At 40.3% G+C, this 19,882-nt stretch overlaps 1 protein-coding gene across 1 annotated transcript in view; it reads left to right on the top strand.

The window, feature by feature from the left end:
- Positions 1-11,355, top strand: part of LOC145997125 (uncharacterized) — a 108,131-nt gene extending 96,776 nt beyond the window's left edge. Inside the window, exon 5 of the mRNA XM_083133754.1 lies at positions 10,822-11,355. Coding sequence (XP_082989880.1) covers positions 10,822-11,355 — 534 coding nt within the window. The remainder of the gene's footprint in view (positions 1-10,821) is intronic.
- The last annotated feature ends 8,527 nt before the right edge of the window (positions 11,356-19,882 follow it).

Below are 19,882 nucleotides of genomic sequence, written 5' to 3' on the forward strand. Positions count from 1 at the left end.
GCAGAGGTTCTACTCGCGGCATGCGACGTAATTTCAGATCTCGAGGTGGAAATAATAATTCAGACGGGGGGCGACAAAATTCACAGTTTTCGCAATGCCAGATCTGTTTCCGTTCAAATCACTCTACCAGGGACTGTTTTTATAACCCAAACAATGAAAACAAGGGCGATTTAAACTGAAAAACCGTGTGAATCGATGGGACGGATCCACACGCAAGACAAAATTTGACACAGTTCCTATCCTTGAAAAAAACAACCTATTCTTCATTCAAGCTCATGTAAATAATAACCCACTAGAAATTATGATTGACAACGCAAGCCAGATTAGTATTTGTCCTCAGCATTTAATTCCACCCAATGCAAAGAAAATTCAAATGCACAGCATTATTAAAGGCGTCACTGGTAACAGACTTCCTATCTCTGAAATTGTAATACTCCCCCTTCACATAGGAAGATATAGGTACTCCCACCCTTTTAGGGTTGTGCAATCCAAAGAATTACCTCCTCTCCTTGGCAATGACTTCTTGAAGACACAAAATTGTGACATTTCACTTAGTACTAACCTGTTAACTCTTAGACGCTTAGGCCATATTCCGAACTATAACCTTCCCACAAAATCACACACCTACACCATCCCTGATGTAATTTTTTCTAAACTACACCCTACTAGCAACCAACACAGTTTAGTAACAATCCCAGAAAATGTAACCCTAAAACCTAGAACCCGAACATATGTTCCAGTTTCCATCACTCAACCCCTCCCCCACAATATCCTACTCACACCCTCTCAGGAAACACTCCTTACATACAATATCCTCATACCCCATGCTCTCCTTAACACTTCTTCCCCTCTGTTACTAATTCATAACCCCTCAGAGAAACCAGTCACACTCAAATCCAACACCCCACTTGGCCAAGCAACCCCATGTGACATTCTAGTAGACATGACAGACACATCCAACACTGATATGACTACCACGACATACGCATGCACAGAAGACAATACAGACAACACAAGACTGAAGGAAAGTCAGAAAAAATTTGACCCATCTTGCATCAGTATTAACCCTGACTTATCAGAGGCAGACAAACAGAAAATCATACAGTTAGTATTTGATTATGCTGATGTTTTAGCTTGGAAAGGCGATAAACTCACCACAACCCCAATTTATGAGTACGACATTGACATTGGCAACAATCACCCTCCTTATATGAGACAATACCCCATCCCTTTGAATCTTAGAGAGCAAATGAAAATTGAGCTTCACAAGCTCTTACAAGATGGCATCATTCGCAGGTCAGAAGGTAGTCCATTCCGACACCCAGTTCTCTTAGTGCGCAAGCGAGACAATTCGTTCCGCGTGGTGTCTGACCTTCGGGCACTGAATAAAATCATTCAGCCCTCTTCTCTCCCAACACCTAACATTGACAACATTTTAGCAGACATGGCAGGCAAGAAATATTACACAACCCTTGACCTTAAATCGGCATTTTTTCAGGTAAAATTAACAGAAAGGTCAAAGAAGATGACCTCATTTGCAATTAGTAATTGTGGAAATTACGAGTATGAAGTACTGCCAATGGGATTGAAGACAAGTAGTCAGGTCATGAACAATGTAATGTCTATGGCTCTATCTGGCATAGATAGTTCCGAGATATCTGCATATACGGATGACATAATTTGCTACACAAACTCAGTTGACGCAATGCTACAAGTTTTACATAAAGTCTTTGCTAAATTACGTGCAGCCAATTTGAAACTAGGGCCAAATAAATGTAAATTTTGCTTTGAAGAAATTCCAGTCTTAGGCCATCTTGTGTCGCAAAAGGGATTCCAAATTTCTGATCACATCCTGCGTGCAATCAAAGAATTCCCTCCACCTAAATCTAAGAATAATTTGAAATCTTTCCTAGGCATATGCAATTTCATCAGACGCTATGTACAAGGGTTTGCGGAACCCGCAGAATGTTTGTTCAAATTACTCAAAAAGAAAGTAAACTTTCATTGGCATGAAGAGCATCAGAAAAGCTTTGAGGCATTAAAAGATAAAATTATTTCCGCACCCATTCTTAGACCTTATGACCCAAAGCAAACTTCATGCGTATACATCGACGCGTCCTACCAGGGTATGGGCGGTTGTCTTATGCAGAAGGATTATGATGGAGTACTACATCCGATAGCCTTCTGCAGCAGACACCTTACAGACACTGAGAAAAAAGCAGATGTCTTTTCTCTTGAAATTGCAGCTGCCTTTTATGTCCTAAAATCATTCAAATTCTTCTTAATCAACACACCCTTTATAGTTTTCACAGATAACCATGCATTGTCTTACCTTAGAACAACAAAACAGTTGTCCGGGGTCCTTGCTCGAAGATCACTCTTCTTCCAAGAGTTCGACTTCCAAATCCACCATATCCCATCATCACAGAATGGTATTGCTGATGCATTATCGAGGAATCCTGTAGACCCAGCCCCTTCCTTGCCCAACGACACAGCACAAGACACTTCCCTTGACACAGACGAGGAGGACATACTAAATCAAGTCTTCGTGTTACAATCTGATGACTTTGACATAGGTACGGCACAAAGGGAGGACCCATACTTACAAGCATTAATCAAAATTCATGAAAACCACCCAGATGCTGATCACAAATTAGAGAAAACAGCCTACTCATTTGTTCTTGACAATGGAATCCTTTATAGGAACACTAAATTTTCACCAGGCTATAGAAGACAGTTATGTATTCCCCAAAAACTAAGAAAAGAAGTGTTTCAATTAATTCACTGTAACAAAATGATGGCCGCACATCAAGGTGCTGCTAAAACATACTCCCATCTCTCTTTACGCTACTATTGGCCTAATCTAAAGAAATATGTGTACGCTGCAGTACGCAAATGCACTGAATGTCAAGTAGCAAAAAGAGCTCACGGAGCCATACAACATACACTGCAAACGAGCCCACCCGCTAGTCATCCCTTTAGCCAAATACATATTGACGTGTGTGGACCACTGACTTCAACCTCTGACACAGGACACAAATACTTTCTATCCGTTGTTGACAATTGTACCAGATTTGCCATAACTACAACCCTCCCCAACCATGATGCCAACTCAATAGCTAACGCCCTTGTCTCGCATGTTTTTCTCATTTTTGGTCTTCCAGAGACGATTATGCTTGACAGGAGCTCCCCGAACTGTAGCAAATTAATACAGGAATTATCCAAAATTACTGGTGTCACATTAAAATTTGTTGATACCGCTGCCCACTTCAGAAATGGTGTAGTCGAATCATCTTTTCACTACTTGAAATCCATCATGAAAACTTATGTGGTACAAAAACAAGGTAAATGGCATGAACTTTTGGCTAGCGCGACCCATGCCCACAATGTAAGTACACATCTTGGCATGAACAACTCCCCCTATTTTTTGCTATTTGGACAACACCCTAGGTTAATTGCAGATGCTGTTCTCCCTACTAATCCCAACACCACTATCCACTCTAATGAACAGAGAATAGAACAACTCCAAGCCGCTCGAGAACTAGCACACAAACATTTAGCAAAGCGATTTGAGCAGCAAAAACAATGTGCCGACAAAAAGACACAACAAACAACCTACTCCCCTGGACAATTAGTGTATATTTTGGACACTACCCCTCATCCCCACGTACCCAAGGCATTTTCCTCTTCCTACAAATTTCAAGGGAAAATAATTTCACAAAACGACGCCAATTCCTATTTGGTGGAATACACCGATGGTCGTGGCAAACTGAAAACTGATGCTATCACGATTCACCGTTTGAAAACAAGGCACCTTGACTCGGACGAGTCTGTCACTTATATATTCAATTTTTCACCGTTGCACAGTCCATTCACACTTTATAAATATTCTTTTCGCACCCACATGTCAATATAATACTTGTATTTTCGCATTTTTTTTTCTTCGCAACGCGATTTTTTCACCAAGCCGCACACAAGAACGAGCACATGTAAAAACGGAAGTTCCGCCATTTTGATTTACGTAGTACCCTCTTCTTCCTGTTCCCTCCTCCTCAACACTGTACACATAAAAGAGTCGGGAATTAACTTTAAAGCAAGTTCGAAGACTAAAATAAACTTTTAATATTCCACAAAGTAATAATAATAAAGAAGTAGAAAGTAAAAACGGCCAATCAGGAACGTAGTCTCTCAACTGACTACTGGTTGAGTACGTGAATTTTCCACTCGCGAATTTTTTCTGTCTGCAGCAAGCAGATTGTAAGAAAAAAAAAAACTCGCACAAGTATCTGCGCATGCGCGACCTACCCGTAGACGAATCTCGCACAGCTGACGATTTAGTAATCGCTTCGGCTCGAGCAAATACATCGCGGAGCGCAAAACGTAAACAAATGGTAATAAAATACAAACAAATAAAAATGCAGAAGTTTATATTATAAACTATTCAGTCTCGAGAATCTCTTGCATTACAATTTGTTAATCCTTCTCTTTTATAATTTTTCATTAGTGATCTTTTACCTTTTTATTTGAGTAGCTTACTCGGAAAACAATTTTTTTTTCCATCACAAATCTCATGCTTAATACATATTTTTTTTTTATGCAAACTCAGTTTTAAAATTGTCTCTTTGTCCCTTTCAGGGTTCACTACCGACAATGGCAGTAATGTTACTACTTTCCCTTTTTTCCCTAATTTTTTCGGTCACCACGGCGACTGAACATGTGAAAATTATCTCGGGAATTTATCTGAAAGAACTACCAGGAACCATCCCTTATCATTATACCATCCCCATCTACTACAATGTGAAATTACAAATGCCTAAACCCCAACACTTCCCATCAACACTACATAATGCCATGTGCAATAAAGGTGAAGAAGATTCCAACCAATGTAAACTTGCGGTCCAACTCCAAAATTTTCATTCACACCTTTTTTCACACCTTTCCCTCTTCACACGACCCACCCCCAACACTTCCGTAGTTAGACAAAAGCGTGCACTCCTTGGCTTTATCAGTAGCATTGCTAACTATTGTTGTGATTTTGCCACTACTAAGCAACTAGAACCCCTATTCCAAAATGCTCATGAAGTAAAACAAACGATATCTAACATTAAATTACAACTGCAAGCTAATCATATTTTCTATCAAAATTTAACTGGTGAAATTCACTCTTTCCAACATCAGATTGAGGATGTTTTTACTGAATATGCTAACCACTCTGATAGTTTGGCTAGAAATCAGGAAGCATTGATTAATAAACTCAAAAATTTAACAATCAAAGATGCGCATCAAGCACAGGCATATCTCATCGAATTTATGACCCTAACCTTACAGCTTAGCCAAATTTTCACCCTTTTTGAATATGAGAATACCATTAACAATTGTAAACATCATTTTCTCTCTGAACATGTAGTATCTAAAACAACACTGCACCGAGACTTGAAAAAGATTCAAAAAAATATTCTTCCTACTGGATTTGATATAGCGATTCCTCCCACCCTTATTGACATGTATTATCAGATACCACTGTCCCAATGCAGAATTTCTGCTGATGCTGTCAATATTGAGTTGAAGGTGCCTATCACTTCCACTCAGAAGAAATATAAACTTTATTTAGCAATCCCTGTCCCCTTTTCATATCAAAATTTAACATGCGTAGTGTCGCATAATCCATCGTATATCGCCATTGATGATTCTCATAATGTTGTCACTATTAGCGGTACAGACCTTGAAAATTGTCAGGTCCATACACAGAAATTGTGCCTTCTGCCTTCTCACACAGGAAGACACGATGGGCTCAATTTCTGTTTTTCCAAATTGATTCAAGCAACAACTGTGGCTGATACGATGAATGGGTGTACCTACACATGTCACGAATCCCACCTCACTGATGTGGTCAAATTAGATTTGAATGTTTATGCAATAATTAATCCTCCTCCTACCATCACCTTTTTTTATGCTAATGGCTCCACTTTACATTATAATCTTACCACTTTTCACGAACCCGGTGCAGTATTGTTACACGTGGCTTGCCGTACAGATGTACTTATCACCCCCGATATCAAAATTCATGCTATTTTTCCTTGTGGTTTCGATCATTCAACAATCCACCGAACAATTCATATCCTTCCTGCTGCCTGGACCAACAATCCCAATTTTCTACTCGACACCCATTATAAGATTTCCCCCCTTGTCAATGCAACGGCTCTTTATCATAAACAATGGACATTTCATATCCCTCACCTTAACCTCTCCCAATATAAAGTTCTTGACATCCCTCCTATAACTCCACTTTACAGACATGCGGATTTTCCTATCATTATAATTTTTGTCTGGCTCACATGTCTCACTCTAGGTGTCATATACCAATTTAAACTTCTCCACATTCCCCTTTTCTTATGTTTTACTTCTAAGGCTCGTGCACTTACCCCTCATGACCTTGTAAAATCTCCTGCACATACAACCTCCTATCTCTTCTTAATTTTCATAGCTCTCCTGCTTCTTTGTATTTGCATTACTTACATGTACTTACGTCTAAAACGTCACACTTCTTGCTGTTCATGTTGTCACCGGCGAACCCCATCTCCTCCTAAGACATGTTCCGTCCCTATTATTAGTCCTCCTATTTCCTTAGCTACTATATCTCAACGTCCCGCACATTCCCCACCACCCCCTCCCACTCTTCGTCAACTTACAACTCCCACTCGCTTAGCTCCTCCTCTTCCCACACGTATCACTTTCGATGATGGCTACTGTCTACCCACCCCTGTCATTTCACTTATGTCACCTTCGCCTCCAACCTTTACTCTTCCGCACTTAGGCGAACACCTTTTATTATAACTTCCCCTTCCCTACGCTTGTCGGCTCCCCCTTGCACAACGTCACCATCTGGCCATACTACACTCACGGCGTTTCTCAAGCATCTCTTCGGCAGTTCCGCATAGAGCCAGTCACCCAGCAGTCGGTCAGCGAGGAATCATCATGGCGCAGCAGTCATCCTGGAGCAGCTGTACAAGCAGCCAGCCAGCAGCCATCTATTGCAGACACCATGCAGCCAGCCAACCAGCGGCCATCTATTGCAGACACCATGCAGTCAGCCAACCAGCGGCCATCTATTGCAGACACCATGCAGTCAGCCAACCAGCGGCCATCTATTGCAGACATCATGCAGCCAGCCAGCCAGCAGATATCTTATTTCAGCTCATCATGCAGCCCGCCAGTCGGCCAGTGGACATCATGCAGACACCATGCAGCCAGCCTACCAGCTGACATCTATTGCAGACATCATGCAGCCAGCAGGCATCCTATTGCAGCCAGCCAGACATCATGCAGCCAGCCAGCCAGGAGTCTTCCCATCGCAGCAATCATACAGCCAGGCAGCCTGCACATATTCTATTGCAGACATCCTATTGCAGCCAGCCAGACACCATGCAAACATCATGCAGCCAGCCAGCCAGGAGCCTTCCCATTGCAGCAGACATCATACAGCCTGCCAGCCAGCTCATATTCTATTGCAGACGTCATACAGCCGGCCAGCCAGCAGATAGCTTATTGCAGCACACCATGCAGACATCATGCAGCCAGCCAGACACCATGCCGCCATCCTGCAGCAAGCACATAACCATGTAGCCAGCAGACCACAGGCAGCCTGCAGCTCAGCATACCACCAGCGGTCAGCATTCCAGCTGGACATGCAGCCAGACCCGTGCAGTACCAGCTATACCGACAGCTCCAACTTTTTTTTTTTATTTTTATTTTTACACATTATTATATACAGGGTTTTTATTTTTCTTTACTCAATGTACCTTCAATTATTATTTCAAATATACTCTCCATAACCATCTCTACTCTGCTTCGTAACCACTCACAGTGGATACATCTTGGCCAGGGGAATGATGAAGGAATTGGGAGCATAAAAGTCGAAACATTAATTTGCCTCAAACATCGCTCAGAAGCTCGCAAGTTGAACGCTCATTCACCCCACATTCCACCGGATGCAGAGCCGAGCAACAAGAATTTTCCACTCGGCTCTGCACAGTCAGCAAGGCAACGGCCCTCGCCAGCGGTGAGTGCACCTCCACTGTAAATTTCCATCTGCATCCAGGGATACCCCAGGTGCACAGTGGAGGTGCAAAGTCCACCAACCTATGACTCAAATCCAATGTATAAAACCGCTGGAGACAGTAAATCGATCTCTCACTTCGCTCCAATATCACCACCAAACTGATCGACGAGAAGAGGACGACGGCCTGCTGAGAGATCGCGACAGCACGAGGCGGCAACAAGCGAGAAGTCCATAGCAGTCCGGATTAAGCCAACCGAAGAATCTGCAAGAATAAAACAAGTCGCCGAATTGCCTGCCGTCTCTTATCGTCATCTTCGATCTCTCCAGCGGACACCTGTCACCGTCGCCGACGCCAGAAGCCGAGGGCCAGACCAACAGCAAGGGGTGAGTAGCGTTCAACAACACAGGCTCCCAACAATCCTTCATCAGCCTCCTTAAGGGTAGAGGTGGTTAGCCAAGTCAAACTTAAGACCTACTGTATTTATCTGAGCTACGTCCCGGCGTGACTCGATCCCGTACCTTACCCGACGTCACGCTACAATATAGCTTTTTCTTCTAAAAATATACACATGTACATTTCAGACGTAAAAATTAATCAAAATATATATATATATACTTGGTGCGTACTGAAAGTCGTGATCAACTTTTTATTTCAGACGTAAATGTTCACGTAGAGCGATGCGCTGTATAAGACAGTTAGAACCATCTATTGTGACAACATATACTTGAAAGTGGGGTGATCGGCGCAGTACGTATGGACATTAGCGAGTAGCGAGTAATGGCTCCGTTTGACACGTCGTTTCGCCAGCGTGCAGTAATTGAATTTCTGTTGAAGGAAGGTGCATCGGCATCAGATATCCACCGCCGATTGCAGGAAGTGTATGGTGATCAGTGTATGGCTGCCAGTAGCATCAGGCGATGGATAAAACATTTTAGAGGTGGAAACACAGACATCAGTAATCTCCCTTGCACAGGCCGCCCGAGAACTGCCTCGAACAACAGGAACGTGGCTCGCGTCCAGAAAATCATCCAGGGTACAGGCGTGTTTCGGTTAGGGAACTTTCACACATTGTTGGAGTAGGGCACAGTGATTGGTGTACTGGGTTACTGGAAAGTGTGTTGCAGATGGGTGCCAAGGGATTTGAATGCGGCACAAAAACGAAACAGAAAATATGTTTGCACGGAACTTTTGGCGCGGTACCGAGCAGAGGATGGAGGCGAGGGTTTCTTGAAGTGTTTGGTTACTGGAGACGAAACCATTTTCCACCTCTACGAGCCTGAGAGTAAACGTCAAAGCCTGGAGTGGCGACATCAAACATCACCTAGAAAGAAGAAACCGAGGACAATGTCATCAGCTGGCAAAGTAATGGGAACTGTCTTCTGGGATTCGGAGGGTGTTCTTCTCGTGGACTTTCTCACTCCTGGGGAAACAATCAATGCATCTCACAACGTTCGCACTTCGAGAAAACTTCGTCGTGCTATTCGTGAAAAACATCCTGGCAGGGATAGGGTTATCCTCCAACACGACAATGCCAAGCCGCACACAGCACAGCTAACGAGGGATGAAGTTGCCAGATTTGGGTGGGAACTCCTTCGACATCCTCCCTACAGTCCAGATCTGGCTCCTTCTGACTTTCACTTGTTTTCTTTTCTGAAAGAACACATGCGGGAAAACAGATATGACACCAACAAGGAAGTGGAACTTGCCGTTAGGAGAATACTCAGACGTGCCCGAATGGAGTTCTACAACAGAGGAATTTTCAAACTTCCAGAACGTTGGCAAAAATGTGTCGATTTAGATGGTGATTATGTTGAAGACTAATAAAGGTATGTACTTTAACAGGCATATATTAGATTCTTTTTTGTACAGTTTACTTCCTTCTTGTAACATGTTGATCACGACTTTCAGTACGCACGATATATATTTTAAGAAATAATTCTATACACTGCACTGCTAATAACTTTTAAAAATTAGTATCTACATTTCAGATGTAAAATTAATCAGAATACACACATTTGAGAAATAATTATATATACTACACAGCACTGCAGTGCACTGCTAATAAAATCAAATTAGAATCTACATTTCAGAAATTAATCAGAATACACACATTTAAGAAATAATTATATACACTACACTACACAGCAGTGCACTGCACTGTAAAATAACTCAAAATCACTATCAACATATCTATTTTTCTTAAAAATATAATAATTGTAAAATATACTGATTTAAGCTCAAAAAGTGAATTTTGCTCTATAAAAATTAGTTAAATTTTGATAAAAAACACAATTATTTTTTTGTACTATAAAAATGGCAAAATTTGGATTTTTTGGATATTTTACCCTATGAGTTGACCTTTGATAAAAAAAATATTTTTTATGCTATAAAAATAGTAAAATTTGAATTTTTTGGATATTTTTCCTTGGGAAAATTAGTTGAAATCGGGGGAAAATGAATAAGTACAAAATAAATGGCCAAGGACGTAACCTACTTAATTGGAAAATTACAGTGAAAATATAACAAGTGAAATTCAACATTTTAAACTTGCATAAACAAATCAGTCTGACGTAAGTTAACGATCTCTATTTGAATGCTTTCTTTTATCTTCTGTTGATTTTCTTCCACTTTGGCTGTCAAATTCTCCAGTCTCTGTCCCATCTCCAAAGCAGATTCTGTGAGTTTCGAATAACCTGTGAAATCCTTTCTTCTAAGCGCCTTTCTGATTCCACCAGATTTCTAGAATTTTCTTGCATCTTAGCTTCCAGATTTAGTGGCTGTAGAAACTCAGCTGGGATGGACACTTATGGGTAAAGTTCCAGGTGAAAACAGAAAATCAGATTCAGCTTTGTTGGTATCGAATTTATATGTTAGTGAAGCCGTAGCTGATCTGTGGGAACTGGATACCATAGGAATCAAGGACCCCATTGCCAAGAAGTCTGCGGAAGAACACACACGGGCTGTCAAAGAACAATTTTTGCAGACACTGACATTCAATGCTGAAAGAAAATATGAAGTACAGTTACCATGGAAGGAAGATTGTTCGCCTCTCCCCACCAATAAAGAACTAGCAGAAAAACGACTTCGGTCAATTACACAGAAGTTGAAACAAGAACGTCTGTTGCAGAGTTACGATGAAGTGCTACAAGAATGGTTGTCCGAGGGGGTCATTGAGGTGGTTCCAGAGGATGAAGCAGAGAATTTTGGCCATTACTTACTCCATCGACATGTAGTGAAAGAGAGCAGTAACATGACAAAAATTAGACCAGTGTTTGATGCTTCTGCTAAAGTATAAGGACACCCGTCTTTGAACCAATTTTTAGAACCTGGATCCAACTTGATTGCTCTTATTGCTGATATTTTACTACATTTTCGGAAAGGAAAAATAGGAGTTATAGCAGATATTAAGCGAGCTTTTTTACAAATTGCTGTACACCCTACAGATAGAGACTACCTAAGATTTCTCTGGTGTCATGATATTAATACTGGAAGGGTTCAAGAATTCAGACATACTCGTGTAGTGTTTGGTGTTACGAGCAGTCCATTTCTGTTTGGGTGCTGTTATTGAACATCATTTGGATCAAGCATTCCAGAGTTGTCATTTAAGGAAGGAAGACTTAGCTTATACAGAAGATACTCTTTTAAAATTACGAGGTTCCTTTTATGTGGACAATTGTGCCACCAGTGTAGACAATCACAAAAATCTCCATAAATTTATAAGAGAATCGCATGCAGTTATGGCTGAAGCAGATTTTGACCTCAAAGGTGGGAGTATTCAGTCCCTCAAAGGGTGATGAGGACATTAGCCGTACTTCAGTGTTAGGACTCAGTTGGAATCCTCAAGCCGATACATTTACAGTTAATTTGGACATTAAAGATATTGAGCTCAAGACAGTTTCGAAACGTGTGATATTATCTGTAGCACACCGTATATTTGATCCTATAGGTTTTACTTGTCCCGTGACTCTTCTTCCAAAATTGTTACTTCAGCAGACTTGGGCAGAAGGGCTCGGATGGGATGAGCAAGTTAGTGAAGAAATAAGAACACAGTTTTTAAACTGGGTACGAGAATTACCAATGCTAAAAGAGGTAAGGATACCCAGAAGTTTCATGGGCTGGGATTAAGAATCCAATGAACTTAACTCTATGAGCATTCACGTTTTCTGTGATGCTAGCAAAGTGGCATATGCATCAGCAGTTTTCATGAGGGTTGACACGAGTAGAGTAGTTAGCGTACAATTGATTGAGGCAAAGGTACGAGTAGCTCCAAAGAATAGTACAATTCCTCTGCTAGAATTGCTTGCCGCGATGGTGGGAGCAAGGCTAGCAACCAGGATTCGAGAACATTTGGGCTTAAAAGATAACTCCTTATCGTTTGGACTGATTCTTCCACGGTGCTGACTTGGATTCGACGAGAAGGAGTTTGGGGAGTATTTGTTGGGAACAGAGTTAAAGAAATTAGACAACTCTCTGATCCCAGTGCATGGAAATATGTACCCAGTGAAATTAATTCAGCAGATTTTCCTTCAAGAGGTTGTGATGCAAGGCAGTTGTTGAGATCCTTATGGTGGGAGGGACCTCATTGGTTGAAAGGGGATCCATGTGAGTCGCCACCGATGGAGTTTCCTATCAACAAGGAGGAAGTTGACAGAAAGAAGGAATGTGCTACCTTCATCAACGATGCTTAGTATGAAAGCTCAAGATGCTGAGTCTAGATGGTATTACAGATATTTCTCTAACTATAACCAAGTGATTAGACTCATTGGATGGATCAAAAGATTTTTGTATAATAGTAGAAATTCGCAGAATCATAGATCTGGAGATCTTGGTGTTCGCGAACTTCAGGAAGCAGAAAATGCAGGATTAAGACTAATACAACAAGAAGCATTCCGAATAAAGGATGACAAATCCCTTTCCTCTTTGTGCACATATGAGGGCAAGGACGAGGTTATTCGTTTGAAAACCAAAATTATTGCCAGAGAAGATATTGAAAATTTCAGGCTTCCCATAGTTATTCCAGCACAACATCCAGTCGTTAAATTGCTGATAATGTATTGGCACAAGAAAGCATGTCATGCAGGTGTAAACATATTACTAAGTATTTTAAGAGAAAACTTCTGAATCCTTCATTGTAGAAGAGCTGTACGTGCAGTGCTCTCGAAATGTGTTACTTGCAGGAGACACGCAGCCAAACCAAGCCAAGCCCTTCCAGCACCATTGCCAGCTGATCGAGTTAGAGATGCTAATGTATTTGAAGTAACAGGTGTGGACTTTGCATGGCATGGATATGCCTTTTTACATGTGCAGTATATAGAGCCATTCACTTAGAGTTAGTTACTTCTCTATCAACTGGGATTTTTATCCAGGCTTTTAGACGATTCGTGTCAAGGAGAAGCAGACCCTCTGTAATCTACAGTGATAATGGTACCAATTTCAGATGAACTGAGAATACATTTCTGACACTCGATTGGAAGAAAGTTGAAGAATATTCCACAGCTCAGCGAATCCAGTGGAAGTTCATTCCACCCAGTGCAGCCTGGTGGGGTGGTTTTTGGGAGAGATTGGTTCGTGTTCTGAAGGGTCTGTTGAAAAGAACACTCGGGAAATCAGTTTTGTACTACAAAGAAATGACAACAATCCTCTGTAACTGTGAAGCCATAATTAATTCACGCCCACTTACCTACATGTATGAAAGTGAGGCAGAATTGGTTCCTTTAAAACCTGCTATGTTCTTACAAGAAATCAAGGAGACAGGTGCACCTGATTGTGACCATGTGGATTCTTCAATGCTCAACAGTCGTCTTCGTTACTGTCAGAAGTTGAGACAAGATATCAGGCATCGTTCCAGGAATGAGTATCTTGGACAGTTAACACAAAAGGCCATAAACATAGCATGTGGGTCTGTCAGGGTAGGAGATATTGTGTTGATTGGTTTTGACAATATGAAAAGATATAATTGGCCATTGGGTTGTGTAACCGAGATTCTTCCAGATAAGGATCAAGTGACAAGATTGGTACGCCTGAAAACTTGCCATGGTGAACTGCTTCGTCCTGTACAGAGGTTGTATCCTTTGGAGGTGACTGCAGTGGAGGGTGAAGCAATGAAGAGTTCATTACCTAAGCCACAAACCAAAAAGAAACCTCAGACAGACGTTCTCCCTCCCAATGAAACCAAACCTTGAACCACACGTAGTGGGAGAGAGATAAAATTACCTAAGAAACTATTATTGTTTGATATGCCAACTCAGGTGGGAGGATGTTAGATATTATGCGAGTTGGCTCCTGGGAATATTGTTTACTCTGTATTCTGGACAATAACCTGTGCAGTACTTTGTTTGCTCTATGCTGTGTTATATTACTGTCATCCCAGGCAGAAAAAAGTATGAAGATTGTCATGTTTTTTACTGTGTTGTGCACATGTTCTTGAGAATATACTCAAAAGGATATTAGCAGCGAGTCTTTTATTTCTCGATCCAACATTTATAATACTTACTTACTTATCCGGCACTACAGTTCTGGATGAACCTTGGCCTCCCCAATTACAACTCTCCTTTTTTCTCTATCCTTTGCAGCATTTCTCCAATTTCTAACTCCTAGGGTTTTCAGATCACTCTCCACTTCATCTAGCCAGCAGTTTCGTGGTCTTCCTCTTGTCCTTCTGCCTTCCATCTTAGCATGGTGAATAGCTCTTGATATCCTTCCTTCCTGCATTCTCTCAACATTTCCAACCCATCTTAATCGATTTGATTTTACAAATCTCACAATATCTTCCTTTTCTAATATTTTGTCTATTTCCATGTTATTGCATATTCTCCAGATATTTCCATCTTTGACAGGTCCATAAATTCTTCATATTATTTTTCTTTTGAATACATGTAGTTCGTTGGCATCTTCAGCACTAATATTACAACTATCTGAGCCATATACTACCACCGGTCATATTAGTTTTTTTATATATTTTCATTTTTGTTGATCTTGGATGTGATTTTAATAGTGTGAGATTTGCCAAATATGCACGTTTCCTACCATTATTCTTTTTTGTATCTCTTCACTAACTTTATTATTATTATTATTATTATTATTATTATTAACTGTTGATCCAAGATAAACAAAACTTTCAACCCCTTCAAAGTTATACTTGTCAAAGTTTAAGTCTTGTATACAATTTCTTCCTTTCCTTAGTGTAATTTTCAGATATTTTGGTCTACTTTCATTAATTTTCAAATCCATCTTCTTTCCTTCTTGAATCAAATTCGTACCAATTTATTTTAGGCTATTAACATTTCCTGCTATTAGAACTATGTTATCAGCGTATGCACAAACCTGTTTAGTTTTGTAGACAATATTGCCCCTTCTCTTCAAAGAATTCAAAAACTCCCTGCAGAGCAACATTAAATAAAGTAGCTGACAATGCATCCCCTTGACTTACACCTCTATTTTGTTGAAATGGATCTCCTACTCTTCACTTACTAATACATTAGCAGATGTGTTATCAATGGTCATTTTAAAGAGGTTTACTATTTTCACTGGGATGCCTTAAATTTTATTTGGATATGCTATTGAATGCTTGTTTAAAATCCACAAATAGCATATGTAAATCTAGCATGTATTCATGGAATTTTTCCATTGCCTGTCGTATAACAAGTATTTGGTCTGAAGTTCCACGGTCTCTTCTAAATCCACATTTGTTTTTGCCTATTATTTCTTTACGCATTCATTGATTGTTTGAGTTGGTGTTTTAAGTCCACTTTATGCACAGTAAGGCTAATTGGGACTGGACCTTCAGTTTAAAGTGAGATCCGAACCACTATGTGCCTCCACCAGGTAGCTAACCCGGGACCTCTTGATTACAAAGCAACGATCTGCATAGACATTCAGTTCTGTAAGAAGAATATTAGAAAATATTTTGTAGGCTATATTAGAAGGGTTATTCCATGATAGTTGGCACAGGTTAGTTTGTCTCCCTTTTTATAGATAGGGCATATTATGCTACTTTCCACTCTTCAGGTATTACTTCTCTTTCCCACATCAGGTTAATCGATTTGTGTATCTCTTCATGTAATTTCTTTCCTCCACTTAATATTGATTCACAGACTATTTCGTTTTCGCCAGGTGCTTTCCCATTCCTTATAGCTTCCTTTACTGCATCAATTGTTGGTTCTTCGATCCATGTACAATGGGTACTACAAAACTCAAAATGAAATTCAAAGTCTAAAGTAGTGAGCTAAAACTGGTGGAAAATAAATTTGATCAAACTATATCATATTTGAACTTTCCCACCTCATTCGCTCGAGTACTGAGTTTCAAAGCCAGCTCATCTCATCGGTAGCGCTGGTAGCTATGACAGGAGTACCACAGGAATCAATTAAGATCAGACACACTATGCCACATACTACATTACAACCTTAATCCTTCAATCTATTTTATATAAAACCCACTATAAATAAGTTAAAGTTCACTCCTGTTGCAATTCTGTTTAATATATATATATATTCTCTTTCTCGGTACACCCTATACAACCATTTGATCAAAAGCACTGACCACTGGAATGTTAAACAATAAACTGAGATCACCAAATATTCACGAACCAGATGACCATATGTTTTTCAATGGACGTACCACCCATGAAACTCACTCCCTCCCTTATGTATGTGCATCTATAACAGCTAATATATTTAAAATCTAGGCCCTTGGGCAGTAATGCCTGAGAATAACTACAGATTGGGAAGTTTATGGATTGAGAATTCAAACCAGATAGACACTGTTCAATTCCTTTATCGTTGTAATAACCCCCACACTCTACCTATATTCTTAAAAGCAACAATTATGGCAGAGTGACCAATGCGAGATGAATTGCCCTTCTAAAAGAGAATGTCTTCATTAATACATTTATAGATACTATACTATGCACTGAGGGACCTTTTGAGGTTAAATGGTAACACGACTGAATAACAACCTGTGTTTTTATTTATTAGAGTACAAAAAAGAATTGGTTTAGCTTAGATCAGGTTTACAAAGAAATTTTCATTGTTAATTAATAAGGCAGCATATTACTTTTCTAGCTAGCATTATTACATCTGTCTGCCCCTAAGTAAACCCTGACCGTAGTATTAAATCAAAGCAAACCAAGTTATACAAGCTATCACCAAGTAATGTGGTGACCTATCCTATATAATACTCGACGATATATTTACTTTATACCGGTGAGGTTTGTTATATTTAGAAATAGAAAATTTAAACGAATTTCACACAGATCAAAATTACAATATCCTCACCATGAAATGAAAATTTGATGCTTAAAATATATATTTAGCCAAGGAGATAACTGTCACTCCAATAATAAGTAGACATTTACACATTTGAATACATCACGTGACCTTGACCTTGTTTTTACAATTCACTCTTTACTAATTGTTCAAGTGAGAATAGCATACCCTAGGCATGAGAATATTTATGTTAAAAAATCATAACACTGTCACTCCTGTCCATATTCGTTTCAAAACATAAATCAAGGTCTTTGTGCATTATTTGCTCAATTCCAATCACCTCGTAATCCTTGGAACACAACGATTTCTGCTGATTCCTTCCGCTTGTCAAAAACTTAAATGTCCATCCTTTTACCTTCTTCTACGACGAGTCCCTGTGAACCATTCCTTCTCTCCGTTCTTGGAAATTATTCCGTTAACCTGATCGGATATGTAATGTTCATTCTCACGTGCCTCATTGCATCCATATATCAAGTTAAGATTGTGTTTTAAACATTATTGTATTACTTGGACATTGTTTTCTTAACATGATAGTCACATTTACAAACAGTACAAAAGAATAACAACAATTGTGCTTTTCTGATTCACTAAGTGAGCTGAGGACACGTTCTGAATGCATTCGGTTCAAATGAACAGCTCAGTCAGCTGTACTGTATGCTGCTGCCACCGTGTGAGCGATACCAGAGTTGATAGCCCACAATGATGAATAACAAATGTAGGTTGGCAGATTTGAAGAATTACCTCTTACAGATGCAAATTAATGAGATTAACAAAAATAATTACACATATGAATGACCCTTATGACATCGATTGTCATAGTTAGTGCCCAACAAAAGGCAGAACCCATACCAGATACATAATACATATACATAATCTAATACAACTCCTCATGCATATCAATCTAGACATGATAACTCACGCCATTGCACAAGACTACAATACATCAAACAAATCCACAAATATGAAATTCACATAAATATTAATCATGACCAAATATACGAGGGTGGTTCAGCATGCTCCGCCCCTGACATAGAAGGAACCCTTGTAGGAAAACCAAATCACTGTCACTTTTCAACATAGTCCCCTGCAACATTAACACACTTTTCCAATCGGCCTTCCAGTCCTTCAATCCCAGCAGAAAAAAAATTATTGTGGTTGGTCCTGCAACCAAGCATTCAGAACATCCATAACCTCGGAATCACTGTCAAAATGTTATCCACGAAGGTGTTCCTTCATGTTCGGGAACAGGTGGAAGTCACTGGGGACCAGATCTGGAAAATAAGGGTCATGAGGGACAATTTCGAACCCTGCTACATGAATTGCAGCCACCGCAACTTGGGAGGTGTGGGCGGGAGCATTGTCACAATGGAACAACACACCACGGGCCAACATTCCGCGGCGTTTCTCCTTGATGACACAGTACGTAATTCTTCAATTAGGGTTGCAAAATAAACACCTGTGATTGTCTTTCCCTGTTGGAGATAATCTATCAAAATAATTCCTCCACATCCCAGAGCACAGATGCCATCACTTTTGCCCTTTGATGGTTGAACCTTGAATTTCTTTGGGAGTGGAGAATGGGGATGGATGTTTCCATTGCATGTTTTGGTGTTCACTTTCGGGATCGAAGTGGTGAACCCACATTTCATCCATTGTAACAAATCTCTTTAGAAACTTTGGCTTGTCAGCCTTTATTGTCCGTAACAGGTCCTGACTTGTCACACAACGTGTCCTCTTTTGGTCGACCGTCAGCATTCTCGGGACCCAACGTGCAGAGATCTTTTTCATTAACAAATGATTATGAATAATTGAATGCACACTGTCAGTTGAGATGCCACATGTGTCTGCTATATCGCAGACAGTCACTCGCCGTTCTGCCAAAATCATGTCATGCACTTTTGTAATCATTTCTGGTGTGGTCACTGTTGCAGATGGGCCACCACCATGCTCATCTTCACAGGTCTGCCTACCACATTTAAATTCAGGGCACCATCTCTTCACTAGGTCATATGAGGGGCTAGAGTCTCCAAGAGTTCCCACCATATCTGCATGGATGTCTTTCGGTGTTAGATTTTTCTTGAGTAAATATTTTATCACTGCTCAGACCTCAGATTTTTCCATGTTTTTACATGTGGCTACACTTCTTACTGATCATCAACTTGTAACAAAAAGAAAAATTATTGTAAATTCTTGAAACTTTGTGGGTATTAGTCTAAAGAATGAACAATGTTACATATATAATTACAGGTCTCTACTATCACTGGAAATGGGTCGGGGGCGGAGCATGCTGAACCACCCTCGTATACAATATTTACACCACATTTACCATTGCAGCATGGTAAACACAAGAGCTCCCACAGAAGGACAGGAGTCCATATCGCACTGGTCACCCTACGCTTGAGCACCTAAAACTGGCACTGACTCGAGAAGAGAACCTGCAGATGCACGCCGCAAGTTTATGCCCACTTGACCAAACCGTCTGCCGATGGCACAAGCTCACTTGGACCTCGCAACCGCAGAACCCCTGATTGTCGCTTAACCATATTACTCAGCACA

This window comes from Lepisma saccharinum, chromosome 13 (assembly GCF_977018435.1).
Source record: "Lepisma saccharinum chromosome 13, izLepSacc3.1, whole genome shotgun sequence".
Lineage (NCBI taxonomy): Eukaryota > Metazoa > Arthropoda > Insecta > Zygentoma > Lepismatidae > Lepisma > Lepisma saccharinum.